The sequence below is a fragment of the Ostrea edulis genome, chromosome 5 (genome assembly GCF_947568905.1).
Source record: "Ostrea edulis chromosome 5, xbOstEdul1.1, whole genome shotgun sequence".
Classification (NCBI taxonomy): domain Eukaryota; kingdom Metazoa; phylum Mollusca; class Bivalvia; order Ostreida; family Ostreidae; genus Ostrea; species Ostrea edulis.
Window position 1 is genome coordinate 70437376 of NC_079168.1, and position 22976 is coordinate 70460351.

General features: G+C 36.1%; 1 protein-coding gene across 5 annotated transcripts in view; it reads left to right on the forward strand.

Annotated features, from left to right (window-relative positions):
- The first annotated feature begins 5475 nt into the window (after positions 1–5475).
- Positions 5476–22976, forward strand: part of LOC125651967 (organic cation transporter protein-like) — a 41695-nt gene continuing 24194 nt past the window's right edge. The window contains exons 1-5 of one of the 5 annotated variants that reach the window (XM_056165383.1): positions 8017–8146; positions 12698–12851; positions 13480–13586; positions 16239–16434; positions 20675–20778. In XM_056165383.1, the coding sequence (XP_056021358.1) occupies positions 16372–16434; positions 20675–20778 (167 nt within the window). In that variant the 5' untranslated portion in view covers positions 8017–8146; positions 12698–12851; positions 13480–13586; positions 16239–16371. Of the gene's footprint in view, positions 5782–7656; positions 8147–12697; positions 12852–13479; positions 13587–16238; positions 16435–20674; positions 20779–22976 lie in introns of those variants that run through there. The other 4 variants (XM_056165384.1, XM_048880821.2, XM_048880823.2 and 1 more) reach the window with 4 other exon arrangements.

Consider the following 22976-nt stretch of genomic DNA (forward strand, 5'->3'; position numbering starts at 1 on the left):
ATTGATTTAGCAAATTGTTTACTCAGGTGACCTAAATATATATCCCGTGTCTACACCCTTTGTTGAGATTACTTATTACAACAAACCTATGGATTTTGTTGATGAAATAACTTCAGCAATGACATTCCTTTTCCAATTTCGGACCATTTGCGATAAGAGAAGACTCCGTGAGAAAATGGCCGCATTTATTTCTATAAAGGTTGTCATTTACACAAGCAACTCGCACAGTGCTATGGGATGGATTTGTCTGATTGAAAAGAATTATGCCACTTTCAGCGTGCATCGTGTTCTATTTCCTTACAATGTATATCCAGTTTAATCTTTTGTAGATGCGATATAGCGAACTGCAGATGTCATTTATTTCAGTAAATCTCCGTGGATACACAATGGAGTGTCACTGTCAGGCCATTCGTGGTTTTGTTTCTTTTACGTGGCAATGACAGGCGAAGATAACGAACAGTGATCACTCTCACAACTTCTATAAGCAATACAATACGGACCTCTGGAAATACCAGAGGTGGAATCAGGTGCCTTCGATGAGTAAGTATTCCCTGTCGACTGGTCACACCCGCCGTGAGCCCTATCAGGTAAACGGAGTTATCTGTAGTCAAAATCAGTGTGCCAAGAATGGCCTAACAATCGGTATGAAACACGTCAGACAGAATCTGACCCAATGATAGGTTGTATTGGCAAACTAGATCGACCATAGAATTCGTGAAATGCTAATTTTAAACGAGACTGTTGGAACTACCGCACCATCAAATTGTTTGTCAGTAGCCTGATTCGATTTTTTTTAAAATGACCAAAAGCTCTTGCGTATCGAATTGGTTCAGATATAAACACCATATGCAGGTGATAATGGAATATTGCTACACAAATATGGGAAGTTGACGATGGAGAAGCTGAAATCATCCCGTTTGTCATAAAGTTGAGTTGTTAGTTTGCCGTTAATATATACTTTCAATAAAATATCTAAGTATGAAGCAGAAGTAGACGACTATGTGGTGTCTTTTAATTCGAGTTCACTGGGATATATTGAATAGACATATGATTGAAAGTCATTAATGTTAATAGATGATACGTCGTCGGTATATTTAAATGACAAATGAAAGACCACAGCATGAGATTTTATCTGCTCACGTAGACGTTTTTGAGTAAATTTTGCTTTATAAGAATATAAAAACAGGTCAGCTAACAAAGGAGCACAATTTGTGCTCATGGAGATTTCAATACGAAGATATTGTCAATGAGAAACTCTAGCAATTGTTTTATTTCAACTTCAGAGTACTTGTACGTGGAATCAGAATGACGTTTAACAAAGTAAATTTTTTGGGTGACTAATCACTGAATAAGAATATGGTTTTTCTCTCTCCACTTTTAGCGAAAAGTGGGGGATATAAATTGGGATATGTCCGTCCTTCATTGCCTGTTACACTTTCGTTTCAATATTATTTCACTAAACGTCCTGAGGAAAATTCATAGAATAACATCCTATCACTTGAAAGAGACTCAAACTCATTTTGAGATCAAATGGTCGAAGACCAATATCAGAAATTCATATATTACAACAAATGATTTCCAGACGATACCTTTAGTTTCCTGCAAGCTTGTATAATGACACTAAAGGTGATGAATATCTGTAACAAACGAAAGACTTCCTTTGATTTTGAAATCGAAAGGTCAAGGTCACAATTCGTGGAAGGTATCTTAAAGGAACATGGACACGATTTGAGCTGAAATTTTTTATTTATTTTTTCATTTTTATTGTTTACAATGTTTAACTAAAGTATTTCTATTCTACGAAAATTTGAATATCAGTAGTCAGGGTAATTGGGAGATACAAAGGTCACAAGTCCTTGTTCTGTAAACAAGGTTAAATAAACTTGTAAAAGTTTCATTTAAAGCAGATTATTTTAGTAGAACACTGATTATTCTACTATTGCATCCAAACATTTTACTTATAAACAAACTTTGCAGTGCCTAGATATAGACCATCTTATACGTAATCCACCAACGTGTTCGTGTTCTTCATCTTTTTTCAACTACAGTCCAGCTGGACATGTCATCACTGATGTTGATATAGTTGAAAATGAGGACCTCAAATCACTTATTCTGAAGGTCGTAAATACAGAGAACCTCGGTCTTTCAACTGGCGACAGAGCTTCATCTCTATCATAAATTATGTCGAAGATTATGTCAGATGATGGGCTAAATATGAAAAAGAACTTGATACATTGTCAGAATGGGTTAAAGGCATAAGAGGCATATTAAAATTCCGCATTAGACATATGAAAACGAAAGATCGTACCATCTATCCTTCTGTGTTTAGTGAACCAGAAGTGATAAAAGAATTAGATAGGTTACACGAGTAATATGTTTTGGTTCTAGCTGACAAAGCTGGTAACAACATTGCCTTTGTTTGTAAGGCTAATTATTACAACTGTATTTTAAACGAACTTGACATTAATTCCAATTTTGGTAATCTTACTTATACTCCAATTGCCCTTGCAAAATATGAAATTCTTCAATGCCATGCTTCGGTTTTAGACACATTTAATATTCCAGTCAATGAGTCGAATGAATATGAGTTACCGTACCTAAACTGGATTCCTAAACTACATAACAACCCTTACAAAGATGCAATGCTGGATCCAGTAAGTGCTCTACCAAGCCCTTATCTTTGTTCCTCACGAAAATATTAACAGTTGTGAAGGAGAAACTTCAAACTTACTGTGCGACTACATATGCCAGAAGTGGTGTTAATCAAATGTGGATTCTAAAAAATCCTAAAGCACGTTTAGTAAACTTGAAATCGTAAAACTTCCCAAATCAATAACATCAAAACCTATTACTTTTCAATACTTTACACGAACATTCCTCACGATGAATTAAAGACTAGACTTTTTGACATCATAGACAGTTCCTTCTTCAACAAAAATGGAAAACGGAAATATTCATATCTAGTGATCAGTCATCCATGAAATTACTTATTAGGTGGGATCAGGTGGCTAGGAGGAGTAAGTATCCCCAGTCGACCGGTTACACCCGCCGTAAGCCCTATATCCTGATCAGGTAAACGGAGTTATCCGTAGTCAAAATCGTAGAATTAGCCAACCATTTACGGAAGAAATTGTGTGAAAGGATAGACTACTTTATGTATACTTATTGTAGCATTATTAAAGGGCATACGCAATGAAATCGTATTTAATTGTGTTTAAAAAGATTGTGCTTTACTGAGTTGAGGGTAAAAACCGCGTCAAAATCGGCGCATAAATAATAGAGTTATCGATCGTATAAAGTGGCTATTGTTACCTGCTTTCTAAATGCAATCAAAGAAAAATAGAAACGACCGAAAACGAGGCAATTCAGCTGTGACATCACAACGGGATCACACATGGAATATAGTGTGGGAGATATGGAGACCAACAGTAGTTTATGCAGTGATTTAAGTGTTATTTCATCGGATTCAGAAATAATTGAATGTTCTAATGTCGAATTAAAGACACATCCCTACCTTTTGGAGCCGAAGGATGACCTTGACCAAAATCGTTCGCCTCAAAACAGCCTTATGTACAACCAACGAAGAACGAGTTGGAAACAATAAATTATTGAATAACTGGTTAGTTCATTATAATCGATCGATGCGTTTTTGCTATCAAATGTCAAGGAGTGGATTTGTATATTTTACTTTTACTTTGATGTTTTAGCATCTGTGTTACATTTCTCGAATTAATATCTCCCCCCCCCCCCCTCCTGTCCCACGGTTTCAATGACAGTGTTATAAGATTTACATTCATCGCAAAGATAAAAGGTTTAGCCTTATCAAAGCATTTCCTGTCTTGAGAATTCTTTACAAATTAATGTCAACCAGTTTTCTGTTGATGTTGCAATTTCAGTTTCGAACTCTTTAATTGGTTATCTTCAGAAATGTGGGAGGAGTTAAGGGAGATGAGATGAGTCAATGTGCATGAGTTTGTGGGGAGTCTTAAGAGTTATAGCTGTAGTGTTCACTTGTCATAATTTGAATTTCCTAATAAATTTGGATATAACTAAAAAGTAGTGACGAGTTATTTGAAGGAAAATCATAATCACAACACAAATAAGAAGTAAATATTTTTGATAGTTTGTTCGCATATAAATAAAAAAAATAATACTAAAAAAGACACGACAAATAAGAATATTTCTAAAAATAAAACACGATAATAGCTTTAAACGTCATACTCCTGATGGTGTGATTATGAAGTGAATATTGAGCTCCTAACATATTAATAACTGATATCTATGAAATAAGGGAATTAGTTTGTCAGTAAATGGAATTTCAAATATCATAGATCTTGCATGTTTTGATTAAACCAGGTGCAATTGTGGCCATTAATGGAGAAAGGATCTATCTGTTAGAAATTCAACAAAGTCATGGCAGTACTAGAAAAAACCAGGGAAAGCCTTATATAACGCAACACAATGGATTTTATCCAGTGTGTCTTCATCTGTCTGCGTTATGATTATAGACAGCATCATCAGTTGCCAGAAGCAAATGGGTATGCTGCATGATTATTTCTTAGCTCAAATTGGAGACACATGCGCGGATCTAGGGGGTGGGGACTTGAATTTACAAAGTATATGTTCTCGTGACATAATGGAAAACAAGGCATCATTATATTGGTGCACCAAGAAATGAGGTCAAAACCTACAGTACCTGGCCATAAGTGAGTCATCATTTCACTATATATATCTAATTGAAAAAAAAATGACTTTTTGCAAAAAATTATTGCAACGTAATTTGCAGCTCATTTTTATGGATGTAAATATCATAAAATGCAGATATGTTTGTAGTTTCTTCACATGATATCAAAATAAGTTTATCTGAAGGCGTTGTGGTGATAATCACCCATCAAATGCGAAATTAAAATTTGACGGCACTAATTTGGCGCAGCTGATGCACTATTTGGTGTGGTCATGATTTAGTGTTTCTTCTATGTTATTAAAATTACCTGTCCCATTGATTGATCACTGTTCGATATTTTCATATTTTCATGTTGGATCTACTTTATCATCTTCATTTTATGCATTTTTACAACATTACATGAAATAATTACAACACCTGAATCTTTTTAACAAGTGTTTATCTCAATACACAGAGACAAGGCTTTCTGCTCAAACAAAATGTCACTGGTAAACTATTTGTGATTTGACACTATAGTTGTATAAAAGCTAGATATCATTGTGATTGCAACCAGGGTCCCGTTTTGTTCAATGTCAATAACTCTGTAAAGTAGGGGGCCCTGAAAAAACATCACCGATCACTCCAGTTTTAATTACTCTTATCAAATCATCTAATTTTTCATCTCAAGATTCACAATACTTCGTCTCATCACTATCGCTCTCTTGCTCAGAGTACACATTTGTAAAATTAAACATTTTTTCGATGGGCAGTATTTCACAGTTATTGTAAGTACGTTTAGCTGCAGAATTATCACAAGTGTGATGTCCCAAAAATCCTTGTCATCCCTTATCATCTAAAACGTTTTCTCAACAACAGCGTTTACGGCATTCCTTCGTCACAGCAATTTTTTTTATAGCTTCACTAGCTAATAGTTGGTGGTATGAATTGCCAACATATGTCATGTTGTCTCTTCCTATCCTTCTAAGTTATTGTAATACAGAAGAACAGTTTGACTGTGCACGATATAAAGCCATGCTGTAAGAATCCATTAGCATCTACTTCCATGACTAGTGTACTTGTCGAAATCAGAATTGAAGAAAACTGTTTAACACTTTCAGGTCAGTAATGGCATGCTCTTTCTAAAGGTCTTCTGTTTCCGAGTGGTATAATTCAATGTACTGGGCAATTGATGGTACGGTTGACAACATTTGAGTGTAGCCAGCCCTTTGAACCACTCCTAATTTCATTTAGTTTCAAACATTGCTAAAATAAAATAAAAATGGGTATTGACCCGAAGTGCTGTAAATAGTAACCAGGAACGCGTGCGGTGTGCAGCAGTGCGATGTCCTGCTGGAGAATGACGTTACTCTGGAATTTGTGAATAAATGGAATGCCGTGCTGACGTGCAATCTCGTCACGGTAGAGTACATCGGTTAAATTAACCTCCATTATCACCAAAGAGGTCATTCCACGTGTTGTAATTGCACCCCAGACCATAACGCTCCGTTCGCCATATTGGCGGCGCTGAATAACGCAGTTGATAATGTAACATTCGCCGGTACGACGGTACCCCCTGCCGTAGAGATGAAATCTCAACTCGGCCGTAAACAGAACTTCCACTCAATCTCTATTATTGAAACGACGATGCCTCCTACACCATCCATGCTAACCTCGCAACACGATGACGCAAGAGCAGAACAGGACGGATAGCAGGACGTCAAGGACGGATGTTGGCCTCTCGCAATCTGTTCCTTACGGTACGAGGACTTCCAGGAAAGTGAGCTGTGGCTCTTAAGGCAAATCGAACGTGATATTTAACAAATTGAATACTAAAACATGCGTTTAGTATATGAAAATATGCCTTTAAAAATAGGGAGATCAAAGAATACTTGTTATGCTTTATTTAACTTTTTATAAAAGCATACACAGTTTCCCCCCGCTAGTTTATATATAACACTAGTGGGCTTCCATACACCACAAAGTGAAAAGCTAAATATATACACTGGGACAACTTAAATAATTATGAAAATACAAACTCTGAAAAATACTAAGGAATATCTAATTCTACTCTGAACCAAAGCAAACGTCAACTCCACTAGGGTATCTACATTTGATAAGGAAAAATCTAGCATCCTAGAACTGTTTCCTAACATTACATTATGTCCATTTAACGCATGTTGAAAACCCTACACCATGTAAACGAAAAGTTGGAAACAGGAGGTTCTTGTGGAACACCAACCTTTAAAAGTTCTTGAACCTAGAAGAGTGATTGATTGATTGATTGACTATTGTTTAACGTCCCTCTCGAGAATATTTCACCCATATGGAGATGTCACCACTGCCGGTGAAGGGCTGCAAAATTTAGGCCTATGCTTGGCGCTAATGGCCATTGAGCAGCGAGAGATCTTTATCGTGCCATACCTGCTGTGACACGGGACATCGGTTTTTGCGGTCTTATCTGAAGAACCACCCCATTTAATCGCCTCTTACGACAAGCAAGGGGTACTGACTACCGAGGACCTATTCTTACCTATCCCCACGGGACCCAAGAAGACCCTAGAAGAGTGAGTAAATCTGATGATGCAGTTCCTTATATAGGGCTACCAAACCAATGAGATACTAAAAATAGACACCCAGTCTGTTAAGCTAACATTAAGGTCTCTTAGCCAATGACAATTGAGAAAAACAAATTATAACTACGTAAATCAAGGCTAGTCAACATAGCAAATTGTCACAACAGTAAGCACGCCAACCTTTATATGCAGCTGTCAAATTTAAATTTTCTGACCATGTGCCACTTAGTCCTGCATCATGAAAATCAATGGAAGGTGAAGATAACGAACAGTGATCAATCTCATAACTCCTATAAGGAATACAAAATAAAGAGTTGGACAAACACGAATCCCTTGACATACCAGAGATGGGATCAGGTGGGATCAGGTGACTAGGAAGGGTACCCATCCCCTGTGGGCAACACACTAATATCTGGCGAACATAGATTTCCTTTTGTTTTCAATCGCATCGTTCATGAAAGGTAAAGATAACGAACAGTGATCAAGCTCATAACCCCTATAAGCAATACAGAATAGATAGATAAATATTGTTTATCACCGCCATTTTACTTGCACAAATGAACACAATTTGTACAGACGTTTCTTATTGGTCACGATAGGTACTTCCGCGTTCGCAATGATTGGTAGATATTTTTGGTAAATTTGGCATCTGACGTGACCCTCTGTTGGATGTTGTATGCGAGTATAAGAGCAGCTCTAACATACAATTTTCATTAGATTAAGACACAATTAGATATTAGACAACGCAACAACCTTATTTATACGGGATGGACTATGATGCCCTCATCCAAAAGCTGGGAACCTTTGGTCCTTACCAAAAACGACTGTTTTTCATCGTGTTCTTCCCGATAATATTTGATTCCTTTGGTACACCAGTGTCAAACTTTTTACTTGGAGACCAACTTCACAGGTAAAAATAAACAATGTTATTTTTTTTATTTCGAAACTAATTTCGTCTATAAGGTTTTTTTTTTTTTTTTTTTTTTTTTTTTTTTTTTTTTTACAGAAGACCAAAAATTATGTTCCCAGTATTTTTATAATTGAAATCAGAAAATTTTCAGGACGAATAAAAGTGCATGAATTATATATTGTGATGTGATCAACTCAAGTTTTGACTTTTAACTGTGTTTTATTTAAACAAGAAATTCTCTATAACACATTACAATACTGCAAGCGAAGCATATTAGATTACAACATGTTGACGTTAACAGATATTTATTGCTGAGAAAAGTTCTGTCAGTACACTCTGTTGATAACTCTATAAATGAACAAACACGTAATCACCACCAGATGTCAGAATTAATAAACATCATTACACCTTCCTCTTTAAGATAAACATATTTCCTTCATCAAACTATTTGGTTCCTTATCGCATCAATTCAAACATGAGTTTAAACTTTATTGCGTCAAATTCACTATTTACATAATATGCATATTATGTCACGTGTCTTTGCTCTCTCTCTCTCTCTCTCTCTCTCTCTCTCTCTCTCTCTCTCTTTCTCTCTCTCTCTCTCTCTCTCTCTCTCTCTCTCTCTTTCTCTCTCTCTCTCTGGTAAATCAGACAGTTTTAACGCATCTGTGTCATTTATTTATCCATATGATCTTAATTCGTTTGATGTATGTAGTATCTGGCTACTATTATGTCACAACATTCCATTGTCAGTTTGTACGATGTAAGATCTCGGCATATCACACTTTGTTCTAATTTCCGCTGTTTTCCATTCACCCCCCCCCCCCTTCACGAATTCTCACGATATTGTCTGCTTTCAGATCTGGTCTAGCATTTTTTGCAGTAAAACTTCTGTATGATTGTCCTTTCCCATAATGTTACCTTTTGTTGTCGGTGGTAGTAATTCTACAAACGTTGAAATAAGAGTTCTTGTCCCGAACACTGTGCTGGTGACTCTAGATTTCCATCTATAGGTGTAATCCATTAAATCAATAATACGTACGGATCTTATCTATCAATTCTAGATTTCCACCTATAGGTGTAATCCATTAAATCAATAATACGTACGGATCTTATCTATCAATTCTAGATTTTTTCATAATATTCTTGATGATTTATTGGTAAATATATCAAAGTTCTTTAAATCAGTACAATTCATTTTCAATATACATTCTAGATTTACATTAAAAGCTCTTAATAGTTTATCAAGCTGTGAACGTATCAAGTTATGACAGTCATTTTTTATAAGTCGCAGCTTTCAATGCGTGGAATTTAGTAAGTCTATCTATTACTCAAATACCGCCATCTTCTATTTTACCAATCAATGTTTTTCTTTTTATTCTATCTTTTGACCCCCATAGAAAATTAAAAATAATTCTACATAGCTGTTTGATAAAAATTTCACTAGGGAGAGATAGGATAGATGCAAAATAAATGAATTTGCTTATGCCTGAAGTATTAATTATTTCAGTTTTACCAAAAATTGTAAGTTTTCTCTTTTTCCATGACTCAAACAGTTTTTGCATTTTTTCACTTTTATCAATCCAGTTTCTTTTGTAACATTCTTCTTTATCTACACCAATATATATTCCAAGGCATTTTACAGATGATGTATTTACTTGTATTCCCTCAAGTTTTTCTATGTTACGATGCAACCTACGTGGACCTGTCAATACACATTCGGTTTTATCCACGTTTAGCTTTGATCCTGCATGTTCGGAAAATTCATTAATTGTTTTTAAAGCCTCCTTCAAAGATTCTACACTTTTAAGAAATAGTGTCAGATCATCTGCATGATGAATATGTTTATACTCTTTACTAAATTCAGAGGGTTTAATTCCTAAAATTTTATCATTTTTCTTTATCTTTAAGGCTAGAATATCTGCGACAAATATATATAGAATGGCAGAAATAGGGCATCCCTGTCTTATGCCTCTCGACATGGGACATGTTTTTGAGATCCAGCTATTGGTTTTTAATCAAAATAGCGGATGTTTATAAAGAATTTTCATCCATTTTATAAAATTATGTTTAAAATGATATTTCTCTAGAGTCTTAAATGTAAAACTTATACGGTACCAATTTTGATGCACCAGATGCGCATTTCGACAAATAATGTCTCTTCAGTGATGCTCAACCGAAATGTTTGAAATCCGAAATAACTATGAAGTTTTAGAGCTAAATATAGCCAAAAAACAGCGTGCCAAAAAAGTGGAGCCAAATTCGTCCAAGGATAAGAGCTATGCATGAGGGAGATAATCCTTAATTTTGAAAATTAATTTCTAAATTTGATAACAGCAATTAAATATACATCCGTATTTTCAAGCTAGTAACGAAGTACATAGCTACAGAAGTTCCATTCTATTGAATTGAATGCCTTTTCGAAATCTAAAATAGCAATATTCCGTCTGTTTCCTCACAATATTCGAATATATCTAAAACTACTCTAGCATTTTCGCCAATATATCTTCCTTTAATGTATGCCGATTGATGTTCATTAATGATATTTCCTACAACCTTTCGCAGTCTTCTCACAAAAATAAAAGCAATTATTTTATAATCCGTGTTAGTCAAACTAATTGGCCTATAATTTTTAAGGTTCGTTTCATCTCCTTTTTTATATAGGAGGGAGATAACAACAGTTCTCTGTGAAAAAGTCATTTGACCATTATCAAATATTACTTTTAGCGCTTCATAAAATAGGCCTTTTATGTCATTCCAAAAATATTGGTAAAATTCGTTTGTAAGACCATCAAGTCCTGGAGATTTGTTCGTTTTTAGATTTGTTACAGCATCAGTGCATTCCTCAAGAGATGGGAACTGCTCACAATAGCTTGCATCGTTCTCACTCAGTACATTTTCTAAATTAATAGACGATAGATAATTATCTATGCATTCATCTGATATATTATCAGACGAGTATAGACTTTTGTAGAAATCACACATAGCACCCAAAATATCGTTGGTGTTTTCTATGCGAGTATCTTCATTAACTTTCAGTTCTTTTATGACACTTTGTTTAGGCCCACTTTTCTCTAAATTTAGAAAGAATTTAAAACATTTTCCGCCTTCCAGCATCCATTTTGATCGTAACCTCACGAAGGCACCTTTACATTTTTTGTCATATAACTCATCTAGTTCTGACTCTAGATTACGCTTTTTATTCATATATATACTATAAGAATCAAGCTCCTCTATTTCATTTATTTCTTTTTCTATTGATTTAATGTGATTTTTTGTATTTAGATTTGATTCTTTCGAAAACTGAAAAGAAAGATCACGAGATTTTATTTTGAATGTTTCCCACTAATCTACTGGGTCTAATTTTTCATTATGTATCTCATCGATAATTCTATGAATTTCTTTTTTATAGTTTAAATCATTTAAATGGGAGTTATTAAGTTTCCAATATCAATTTACCCTTTTATTTGCATCTATTTTAAACGTTATTTTAATGACCTATGGTCAGACATTCTTTTCCCAAAGTTTGTACCTGGAATTTTTCGTATGATTATATTGTTTAAATCAAATGTAAAATTTCTATTCAAAAATATATAATCGATTCTACTACTAGGGATATCCTCTGAATTACACCATGTATGTAATGTATCATAACGAAATTTGCAATGTATAAAACAGATGATAGAATTCTGAAAGAGGGGAGAAGAGTAATGAATGGAGTAATGAATTGGCAAAATAGTGTGGGACAAAAATAACAGTAAGATGCACAACAAAAATGTCTGAACTTTTCACCGTGAGGTGAGGTGACGGAGATTATTATATGTATGTTTATAGCTTGTTTACAAGATCATGAGGATGAAATCGATTTTGGTCAGAAGAAACGTGTAACCAATCGGAGTGTAAGAAATCAGTCACCAGAGGTCAAGCATTTATTTATATCATTTACAAGAAAAATGAAATTAAAAATTATGCAAAACCTTACAAGTGAAGTTGAGTATGCAACGCTAAACTATAGATTTTTCAAGGAAATAATTGTGTTGGCTTTGAGTTTGAATTAAAAGCCGATGTCAATATTAAAGATTATTAAGATATAACAAATATGGTAAGGAATTTTGGAGAATGCACGGGGGTATAAATGCGAGGAACAGAGACAGAGTTCTTCAGTAGCTGAACAGAACTTTGTCTTTGGTCTTTCATTTATACAGGTAAGATATTGAGTATACTTGCGCATTTCTGAAATAACTTTTTAATTCTACAGATAACTTCGTTAATTTTTATGTGAACTTTTATGATAATGTTTGTAATTATTATTCAATTAATTGAACACTCCGGTGGTAGTCCCTAACTAACCATATTGGGTGCCCACTCTCTTGGCCCCTTTGGCCTTTTAGCTGATAGAGAACACATACTGAGCTTTTCTATATTTATTAGAATAACCAGACATGTTTCATAACATGAAACGATTGAACTAAAATGGACATAGTACACACAGGGTGAATTGACAGCTACGGCCGCATGTTACATGTACATGTACAAAATAAAAAATTGCAGGTCTAAAGGGATATCCGGAGTACCGGCCATAGGTATTAGGGCAAACCGGTGGCCTCGTGTGAGCACGAGAGCCGACGTCCCAGACTGCGACATCAAGGGACCGAAAACGGGCCCGCCCGATCTGCTTTACCCTGTTCCACCAAATAGCCCCCAGGTGAGTCATACCAGTACCTCCCCCTGGTATTCTGGAACTGGGGTCTCCCCTCCCAGTTAAGGAGGTGGAGAGGACACCAAGACTGCAGTCCTGGGTGCCCCAATTAACTTGAATCAAAACTTTTTCACGTGAGCCACTATACACAGCTTTCTACTTCATATGAGCCAGTACTTGCTCATATGAGCCACATTAGTCCCTCTGTCTTTGTATGACAGATGGGCAGGGAACAACAGGCCAGGTCGGACGGACACTTTCTTGTATTATATCCCCCCAGACCTGCCACAGACATCGATATGATGTACCTCCAATAACCATGAAAAACCATTACCCCCCCCCCCCTAAAATGCCAGACCCTATTAAACAGGTTGAGGGTAACAATTGCCTAGTTGATTGATGAATATGTGAAAAGCTGCCCTGATGTTGTTTAAGAAAATGTCGTTGCCCATATCCGAAAGGTGTGTTCCATCAAATCTAAATAAGCGCACGTTTCTTGCTGAGATGTTGTGATGGTTAATGATCACCCCCCCCCCCCCCAAATCTAACACGAACTTAAGAATTCTTTTGTTAACCTTTACACGTTTTTTGTTAATCTTACCACCTAGTTAATTCGTGACTTGTCTGCTTGTAGACGGAAACGGAAGAGGCAAGTATTGGTCCGTTTGGTTAAGTCGTACTTGGTGTGCGTTATACGAATACGTCGTACCACAGTAAAGCCACCAAGGTGATAACACAAAAGTAATATACGCAAAAGAACTTCGGTCAATTAAGCTGGATTATTTGACATTGAATTCAAATAATCTTCATTGTATATTGTATAATATGAATTGTAATAAATAATTATAATGATGAAATGTTTCTTTAATAAAAAAGAGCAGCTTAACAGAACTTTGTCTTTGGCCTTTCATTTATACAGGTTGAAAAAGGGCTACTCCGTTCAGCCTGAGAACACAAAGATCTCGAGGTTAACTGGTACATAGTCAGTATTTGCATATCACGCTTTGCGCCATAGCTGACTTAAAAATACTTCATCCCCAAACCTTTAAACGTTGGAAGTGTTGATTGCCAAGTATCATACAAATCAAAAGAACAAACGATCTTTTTAAGCTTTGATGTACTTTGGTCATGAAAGTTATCTGTTTTACAGTAAAAATCCCCGCATATTATGATATTGTCATCTTCTGTTATACCTTGTTTTGCAGAAAATTGTGCAATTTTTTAAAGAATGTGCATCTTTCTTTTATAGTGTTTGGTGCGTAAATATTTACAAGTGAAAATATTTTTCCATGTATTTTTGCTTTTAAAAATAATCTTCCGTCCAATGATGCGTGTTTTTCAATTAATTCTAGTTTTAATTCTTTTTTAAAAAGAATGCTAACACTTTTACGAAAAGGCGAATCGCTAAAACAATGAACCGATTTACCGAACCACCTTGAGTCATATTTAAATGTATTTTTCTCAATATAGTGTGTTTCTTGTAAAAAGATAATATCTACATTCATATCATTTAACCATGTATATAACTTAACTCTTTTTTCGTCCGAGTTTAATCCTCGAACATTTACCGACAGTATTTCAAACCTATCCATTTAGGTTAAAAAGTTGAGGAAAAATACAGTAATATGTAAATACATGTATATGTATATAAGTTGAAGAAAGTTTGCACATGTCTACAGAATTGCAACCAAAAAAAAAAAAAATAGAAAAAATAGTTTTGTATAAGTTGTAGATATCTAATTCAATTGTCCAGTTTCAGTCCGTGAATCGCGATATATGATTGTTACCTATCCGCTGTCACTGGTCTGTGACGTAGTGACAGATTGATCCCATTCTTTTTTTTTTTTTAATTAACACTATTTTTTGTGTTCCTGTTTCGGGAATTTCGTCCAGTTCTCGGCGTTTTAGCATCGTTCTTTTGAATGCTGCTAAGCATGTCTGAGATGTTCCTTTGGTCCGACGACTGAGTGTTCCTGGGGACGGATATTGATCGACTAAGCTTACCCATGATATTTTTGCCGGGCCATTTACTGTGATCTGTGTGATCCGTTCCTATCCGATTTAGGCCAGTGCCCCAGAAATCGTCGTAGACGGCTTCAGCATACATAGTGGAGGGCGTATTTTTCTTCAGGACAGTGCGATATTCTTCCACTTGATTATATTTAGCCTTTAGAATTTCCTCCATTACTTCTTCTCGCTTAGACAGGAATTCGTCACTGTTGTGAATCTCTTTCCCCATTTTGTTTGGCTTCTAAGGCTGAGTTTGCATCTTGAACAGCCTGCGCTTTTTGGATGTCTCCATTTCGAATGGCCTTGACATACTGAAATGCGTGTTCGGAGGATTGATGGTGAACGCCAAATACATGTAGGGAGCACGGAAAAAAGTTGGAAAAAGGATTTTCAGAACCAGCAAAAGACATGACTTCAAAGGCATCACATAATTCAGATCCTGGATCCTGGCCTTCTTGTAGACAGATTCTGCAGCGTTTGGTTTCCGTACACTGGGATCTCCATTGCTCGCCCCAGCATTTAGTACACATAGGTTTCTGTTTATTTGAAGGTTGACCTTTGTGATAGATGAGACATTTTAAGCCCGCACAAATAGCTGATCTTGGCAAATATTTTCCCTGGGGAAGAGGTTTGGCATAGACAAACCTGTTTCCATTTAGAATACTTGTCATTTTCCGAGTTATTGGATGCCGTATATTTTCATATTTTATTGGGCTTGTAAGAGATACATCAAAGTCATCAAACATCGTTATAATTTCTCCATCATCAACGGATAGAGGAACTCCCTTGATTGTGATTCTTCAAACCTTCCTTAGTGGGAGAGTTTGTACCAGCTGAGAAAGGGTTTGTTTTAAAAGCAGAAACATTTGTGTTTCGAAAGTCGAAACCGTCAGATAGTAGTTTGATTCTACTTTGGAGACTTTCATTACCAATTTTTATTCAATCGAATTAAATCTTACAGCGACACATACGCAATATAAAAATTATTGCCTCAAAGTGAAAAAGAGGTCATAAAATCCGGAAAAAATCAAATACATTTATGGGTTTGACGTTTAATTTCAAGTAATCAACATCCGGTTTCACAAATTAAGGTGACATGAGAGTTGGATAATTAGTATACATGGAAATCAAGGATAGAAAAAATCAGAAAAAGACACTTTAGATTTCACCCCAAGCGTAGGCCATTACAGGGTGTTCGTGGCTCGAGTCCTTTTATTTTTTTATTTTTAATGTTTAAACAGGTTTTTTAATACAAGTCCATTAGTATACAACAGCCATGAATTCAGACGACACTGTCAATACATTATCAAACAATGACTGCTATACAATTACCTTACCATCACCGAATTACCATGCGTCATTTTTATTTTTCGTAATTTACAGGTGTAAAATCCCAGACGTACAAAACGATACCTACCTAATTCAGGATCGGTATCACGAGGAACTAATTAATGCAACAATCCCGAAACGTTCCGATGGCAGTTACGATGAATGTAAAGTTATCATCAATAAGACGATGAAAAAGTGCTCCGAATGGGTGTATGATCATTCTGTTTTCACAAGAACAGTTAACTCTCAGGTGAGTAAGGAGTGGATATCAAATTTGGGATGATAGATTGCTTAACTCCTATTCATATTAGGCTTGTTGCCTTTCCATTATCTATTTTCCATATCCGCACAACAAAGCTACATGGGATATAGGAACATGTGTTTACGTTCATAAGGATGTTGATGTCGGGTAAAGTTTTCCTTTGGTTTCATATTAGCTCAATGGTGTCATACGGAAAGACGAAAATCCCTTTATTTCAAGGTTGAAGGAATTGAATATAATAATGTCGTGGATATCATATCATGAATACTACTTGAGTTTTCTATCTCCTGTTTTTACATGCACAACCCTACTGACTTCAGAGTTGAGGGACATTAGGTCATTTTCCGTGAGCGCTAATGAAAAAGTGAAGAAATAACAATAATAATAATGATAATACAAAATTAAGAATTGGGCAAACATGGACTCCTGGATATACCAGAGTGGCTAGGAGGAGAAACATATGTCAACCAGTCATCCGTCGTGAGCCCTATATCTTAATTAGGCAAACGGAGTAATCCGTGGTAAATTTCAGTGTGTAAAGAAAAGCCTAACCTTGATATGAAACATGTCAAGTAGTATGTAACCTAATGACATAGAATTTGCGAAATGTTTAAACAACCCTTAAAACCCCTGTAGCATTAACTTATTTGTCCGTGGCCTACCTCTATTCAAGAATTGATGAAACACAGAACATGTTCTTGCGTAACGAATCCAGTTTGACGATACAACTTAACCTATCATTGGGACAAATGCTGTCTGATGGGTTTCATACCAATTGTTGGACCGTTCTTGACGCACTGATGTTGACTGCTGATCTTTTAGGTGATCACGGTGGGTGCGACAAGGGATGTTAACCCCCCCCCCCTAGACACCCGATCTCACCTCTGCTATAACCAGAGGTCCTTGTTTGCCCAACTCTTAATTTTGTATTCCTTTTAGGAGTTAGGATATTGATCACTGTTCCTTATTTTCACCTTCTCATGAAGATCGATTTTCAAATTATTGAACATATCCCTAAACGAATTAAAGGTACGTAAAATCTAATAGATAAATGTAGATCCAACTGACGTAGACATAGGTCAATTATGCTTTTTAAAGATCAACATGGCGCCTGATAGGTACATGTAGGTTGTTTTTCGTGAGCACAAAATTTTGGCAATTTATATTCAAACAGCAATTAGTATGGCAGTGTATTCTAAAGAAGTGTTCAATATCTAAAAGAGTCTATACATCGTGAAAAACTTACGACAGAACTTTTGGAAACAGGATTATTTCAATTGCTGAATAGCCATGAGTATTGGTTATTGTTGACTACAGTATAGCAGAGCACCTGGACTAGTCTTTGTTGAGCGTCTCCTCTATCTAATTTTGAATTGAGTAACATTATATGCATACATTATGGCAAATACGAGGAGAGGCTCGGAAAAAACCGAAGCAGGGTCTAACTAAAACGATGATTTTGCAGGACCAAGCAATACGCAGACAGCCATCAGAGGCGGATCCAGGAATTGCTGTTACGGGTTAGGGTTATGTTCTCCCAATAACGTAATTCAAGAAATCAAAAGATTTTGTCATTTATTTCTCCGGGAGTGGAAGAAATTATTGCTTCTTTTATGGTTTAGTACATTTTCCGAAACAAGATACCGCGATTTACCTTAAATTAGAAAATTTTAGGGGAGGGGGGGCGCCTGCGCCCCCTCTAAGTCCGCCACTGGCCATTAAGTACAGGTATAAGACGTACAAGAAATTAAAGGAAGACAGTGAGAACTTGTGATCTGGAATCCATGGTAACAAATATCGTGAAAGGTGATCTGAAAAAAATATAAGAATGAGGCAGCTATTGAGATAGATGCATTGCCCGTATGACAGGATGAGTTCCCCAAAACTCTGAAGTATTGGCCGGTGACAGCGCACACCAGGCATTTGCCGTTAGAACAAGCAGAAAATCCCACATTGGGCATATGATTTTCAAATTTGGTTTTTGTCACCATGTCTTTAAGACCTGGGACGTCTGAAAGCAGCCATAGGATGCTCTTTGAAAACCTCGGCCATCCTTAGGTTAGTATGAAGGGTAGGAATATACTTCTGAATTTTGTTAAAGTATTTCAATCAAGGTTGTACATAGTTACCATTGGAACCCTGTCATTTACCATCTTTCCTTTCTATTGTTCTAGGGATTGTCGTGTTTTTGGCATTTTATCGCTGCTTGCACTTTGGGGGCTTGGTAGACTCTCTTGCACAGATGGTTTTTCAGATGGGTGTTCTGTCCTTGATAAAGTGCAAGAATGGAGTAGATATGACAATAACTACACTTTTTGGTACGCCTTTGAATGTATGGGAAAGATGGCAGCTTTACATCATTGGGTATAGATTAGAGTCCTTGGGTTTGGTGTAGAGACTGAACTCGACATTTCCTTAAACAATCTTAGACATGGTGCCTAGTAAGGTGTTACTTATATGGGAATGTCTTCAGTTAAATTAATGCGAAGATAACGAACAGTGATCAATCTCATAACTCCTATAAGCAATACAAAATAGAGAGTTGGACAAACATGGACCCCTGGACATACCAGAGATGGGATTAGGTGCCTAGGAGGAGTAAGCATCCCCTGTCGACCGGTCACACCGCTGTGAACCCTATATCTTCAGGTGAATGGAGTTATCCCTAGTCAAATTCAGTGTGTCAAGAACGGCCTAACAATCGGTATGAAACACGTCAGGCACCATTTGACCCAATGATACATATGTAGGTTATAACTAGATCGTTATAACCACCATATAATTTGCGAAATGCTGATTTGAAACGAGACTGTTTTAACCCCTGCACTATCAACGTGTTTGTCAGTAGTCTTCCTCAATTTAAAAACTGACCATCAGCAGAACAAGCTCTTGCGTATCGAATCAGTTGACATATATAAACACCATATGCAGGTGATAATGGAATATGGCTACATAAATATGGGAAGCTGACGATAGAGAAGGTGAATCATCCCGTTTGTCATACAGTTTAGTTGTCTATTTGCCGTTAATGTCTACTTTCAATAAAATATCTAAGTATGAAGCAGAAGTGTATGACAATGTGGTGTCTATTATTTCGAGCTCTCAGGGATATATCGAATCGACATATGAATGAAATTATCATTGTTAATAGATAATGCGTCGTTGATATATCTAAATGTCGAATTGAAGACCACAGCAAGAGATTTTTTATTCTTAAGTAGAAATAATTTCTGCTTCATAGGAATATAAAATCAGGTCAGCTAACAATGGAGCACAAATCAAGCCCATGGGGATTCCAACAGACTGTTGGAAGACCTGATCACCAAAGACCACGAAGATATTGTCAATGAGGAAATTCAGTATATATTTTATTTCAACTTCAGAGTACATATGCGTGGAATCAGAGTGGCGTTTAACAACGTAATTTTAAGATGACTGATCATTAGATATGATATTTGTGTTTTCCATTTTTGTTGAAGAAGCAACTGTCTACGATATCAAAAAGTCTAGTCTTCAATTTATCATGAGGAATGGTCATGTAAAGTATCGAAAAGTTAAACGTTTTGATGTTGTTGATTTGAGAAAAGATTTGCGATTTCAAGTTTACTAAACTAGGCATCAAAAGGCATTTGCCAGTTAAAAAAGTTGACAAGAACATTTCATCTCAATGTCGTTAATGAATCGCATCTTTATTGGTACCCGCATTCGTGAGTTACGTTCTAGTCTCTCCCATACAAAATGTTGGCATAACTTGATACCATTTTGGTGTACATGGCCGCGCCATAAATTTGTAGGTTGAACGGAAAGTTGTGAACTAGAGATCATGTTTATTGATATTTTTCCTGAGTTATTGCCCTTGGATAATGAAAATATGGAATTTGAATCCGTCATATATGACTTTTATTTCATGAACCCAGAGTGTTCTACTACATCAACTGTTCGCTATAGATGTAAAACTAAACCTATTAACGGTAAGCCTTGAACGTGACATTTTATGATAGTTTCATCTAGAATGCACCGCTGAAATAACGCTGTGGTAAGCAATATATATAATATGATAATATGTATAATCATACGTAAACGTATGCATATCTTCTTCCAATTTTGTCGTTTTAAAAATCGATAACACATAATGAAATGAATTTGCATGTTTTCTCTTTCAGTTTAACCTGGTCTGTGATGACAGTTTCTTGCATTCGTGACAGTAACACGGTTTTTTTTCTTTCAGTTTAACCTGGTCTGTGATGACAGTTACTTACATTCGCTGTCCGTATCTGCATACTTTTTTGGATATGTTTTTGCCACGCTGACATTGTGTCCGCTGGCGGATGTGTAAGTAACGTTACTCTTATTCTTCGTTATAATTTTGCTTAGACAAGAGTTTACTCTTTTGGATGAGTCCACAAAAACCGAGGTCCCGTGTTACGGCAGGTATGACACGATCAAGAGCCTGCTCAAAGGCCGTAAGTGCCGAGGATAGGCCTAAATTTTTCAGTCTTTCAGTGGCAATAATGAGTGAAAAATTCTCAAACAGGATGTTAAACGATATTAAATTAATCAATTGGCGGATATACATTCTTCTTCTGCCAGTAATGTGTCAGACTCCAACAGGAGGTATTCTTGTAGATTACTTTATGATATTTTAGAAAAGGTTTTCTATGAAATATAAAAGGATATAATTTATCATATGGACGCTAACTTATGACCAAGAGTACAATAAAAGGAGAAGATAACGAACAGTGATCAATCTCGTAACTCCTATAAGCAATACAAAATACAGAGTAGGGCAAAAACGGACCCCTGTACACACCAGAAGTGAAGTCAGGTGCCTAGGAGGAGTAAGCATCCCCTGTCGACCGGTCACACCCGCCGTGAGCCCTATATCTTCATCAGGTAAATGGACTTATCCGTAGTCAAAATTAGTGTGCCAAGAACGGACTAACAATCGGTATGAAACACGTAAGACAGGATTTGTCTCATCGATATTTATATCGACCACAGAATGTGCAAAATACTGGCTTTATACGACGAGACTGATGAAACTCCTGTATCACCAACTTGTTTGTCAGTAGCCTGCATTGAATCAAAATCTGATCATACGCTGATCAAGCTTTTACGTATCGAATCAGTCGAGATATAACTCCGTTTACCAAATCAGGATATAGGGGTTACGGTGGGTGTGACCGGTCAACAGACGATGCTTACTCCTCTTAGGCACTTGATCCCACCTCTGGTGTGTCCAGGGGTCAGTGTTTCACAGGGATATATCGAGTCGACATATGAATGAAAATTATCATTGTTAATAGATAAAACGTCGTCGATATATCTAAATGTCGAATTGAAGGCCACAGCAAGAGATGTTTTCTTCTTCATTTTTTTTAATACATTCTGCTTCATAAGAATACAATGGTACCGCAAACGGTACACAATACGCCTATGAAAATGCTTTCATGGGGTGTTTTTCATAAGCCAAAATGGTAGTTTACTTCACTTAGTATCAAGCTGTGACATACTTTCTTTCCATCATTTGAATAAAGGGTCCTCGCTTAAAACTGTTACAGGAGGTAGATAGACAAACCAAGATTTCTGTTTTGTAAAATATTTCCCCAAATTTGACTACATATAAGTTCAACAACCTCTCAATATTGAAAACGTCAAAGAAAATTGAAAATCGTTGATAATCAAAATCCTTGCACTATGCACATTTTCAATTTATTTACAAATAACATGGTTTCTAAACTGTGAGAGGAATTATAAGGACAAACCATGTCCTTTATTCATATAATATTTCCTAAAAATGGTCTAAGTTCTACAACCTGTAATTTTCTTTAAGATTATAGAAAATCAAAATATTTGTCACATGCAAATCTTTCATACCCATACAAATACTCTATGAAATATAACGGTCCTCACTTAAAAACTGTGGAAGGAAAAATAAAAAACAAAATCATGTACTCTCTATGCAATATTTCCTTTAAAAATACTAGGTTCAATAACCTGTAATTTTCTCCCCCCCCCCCCAAAAAAAAAGGAAATCAAAAGCCTTGCCACATGCATACCTTCAATACCCATATAAATACTGTAAAACTAGGGAGTTCTCACTTGGAAACTGTGGGGGGACTTCATCGAACAAATCATGTACTCTCTTTATATTTTCTTAAAACGAACTAACTTCAAAAACCTGTATTTTTCTCAAAACTTTAAAAGAAGACAGTCCTCACTTGTAAATTGAGGGAGGAGTTAGCTGGACAAATTAAGTACCCTCTATATAACAATAATTTTCAAATAAAAAAGCACAACTCCTGGAAGAGAGGTTAAAATGTATCAAAATTGCAATATGATCTAATATGATCCAAAAAGAAACTACAGAGCAAGTTTCAGCTTGATATGCCACAGAGAGATGAAAAGAAGCAGAAAACCCCGAACGGAGAGACGGACGTACATACATCGCTGTACCGTAATACGTCCCATCTAAAGACGGGCGTATAATAAAAACAGGTCAGCTGACAAAGGAGCACAATTCGTGCCCA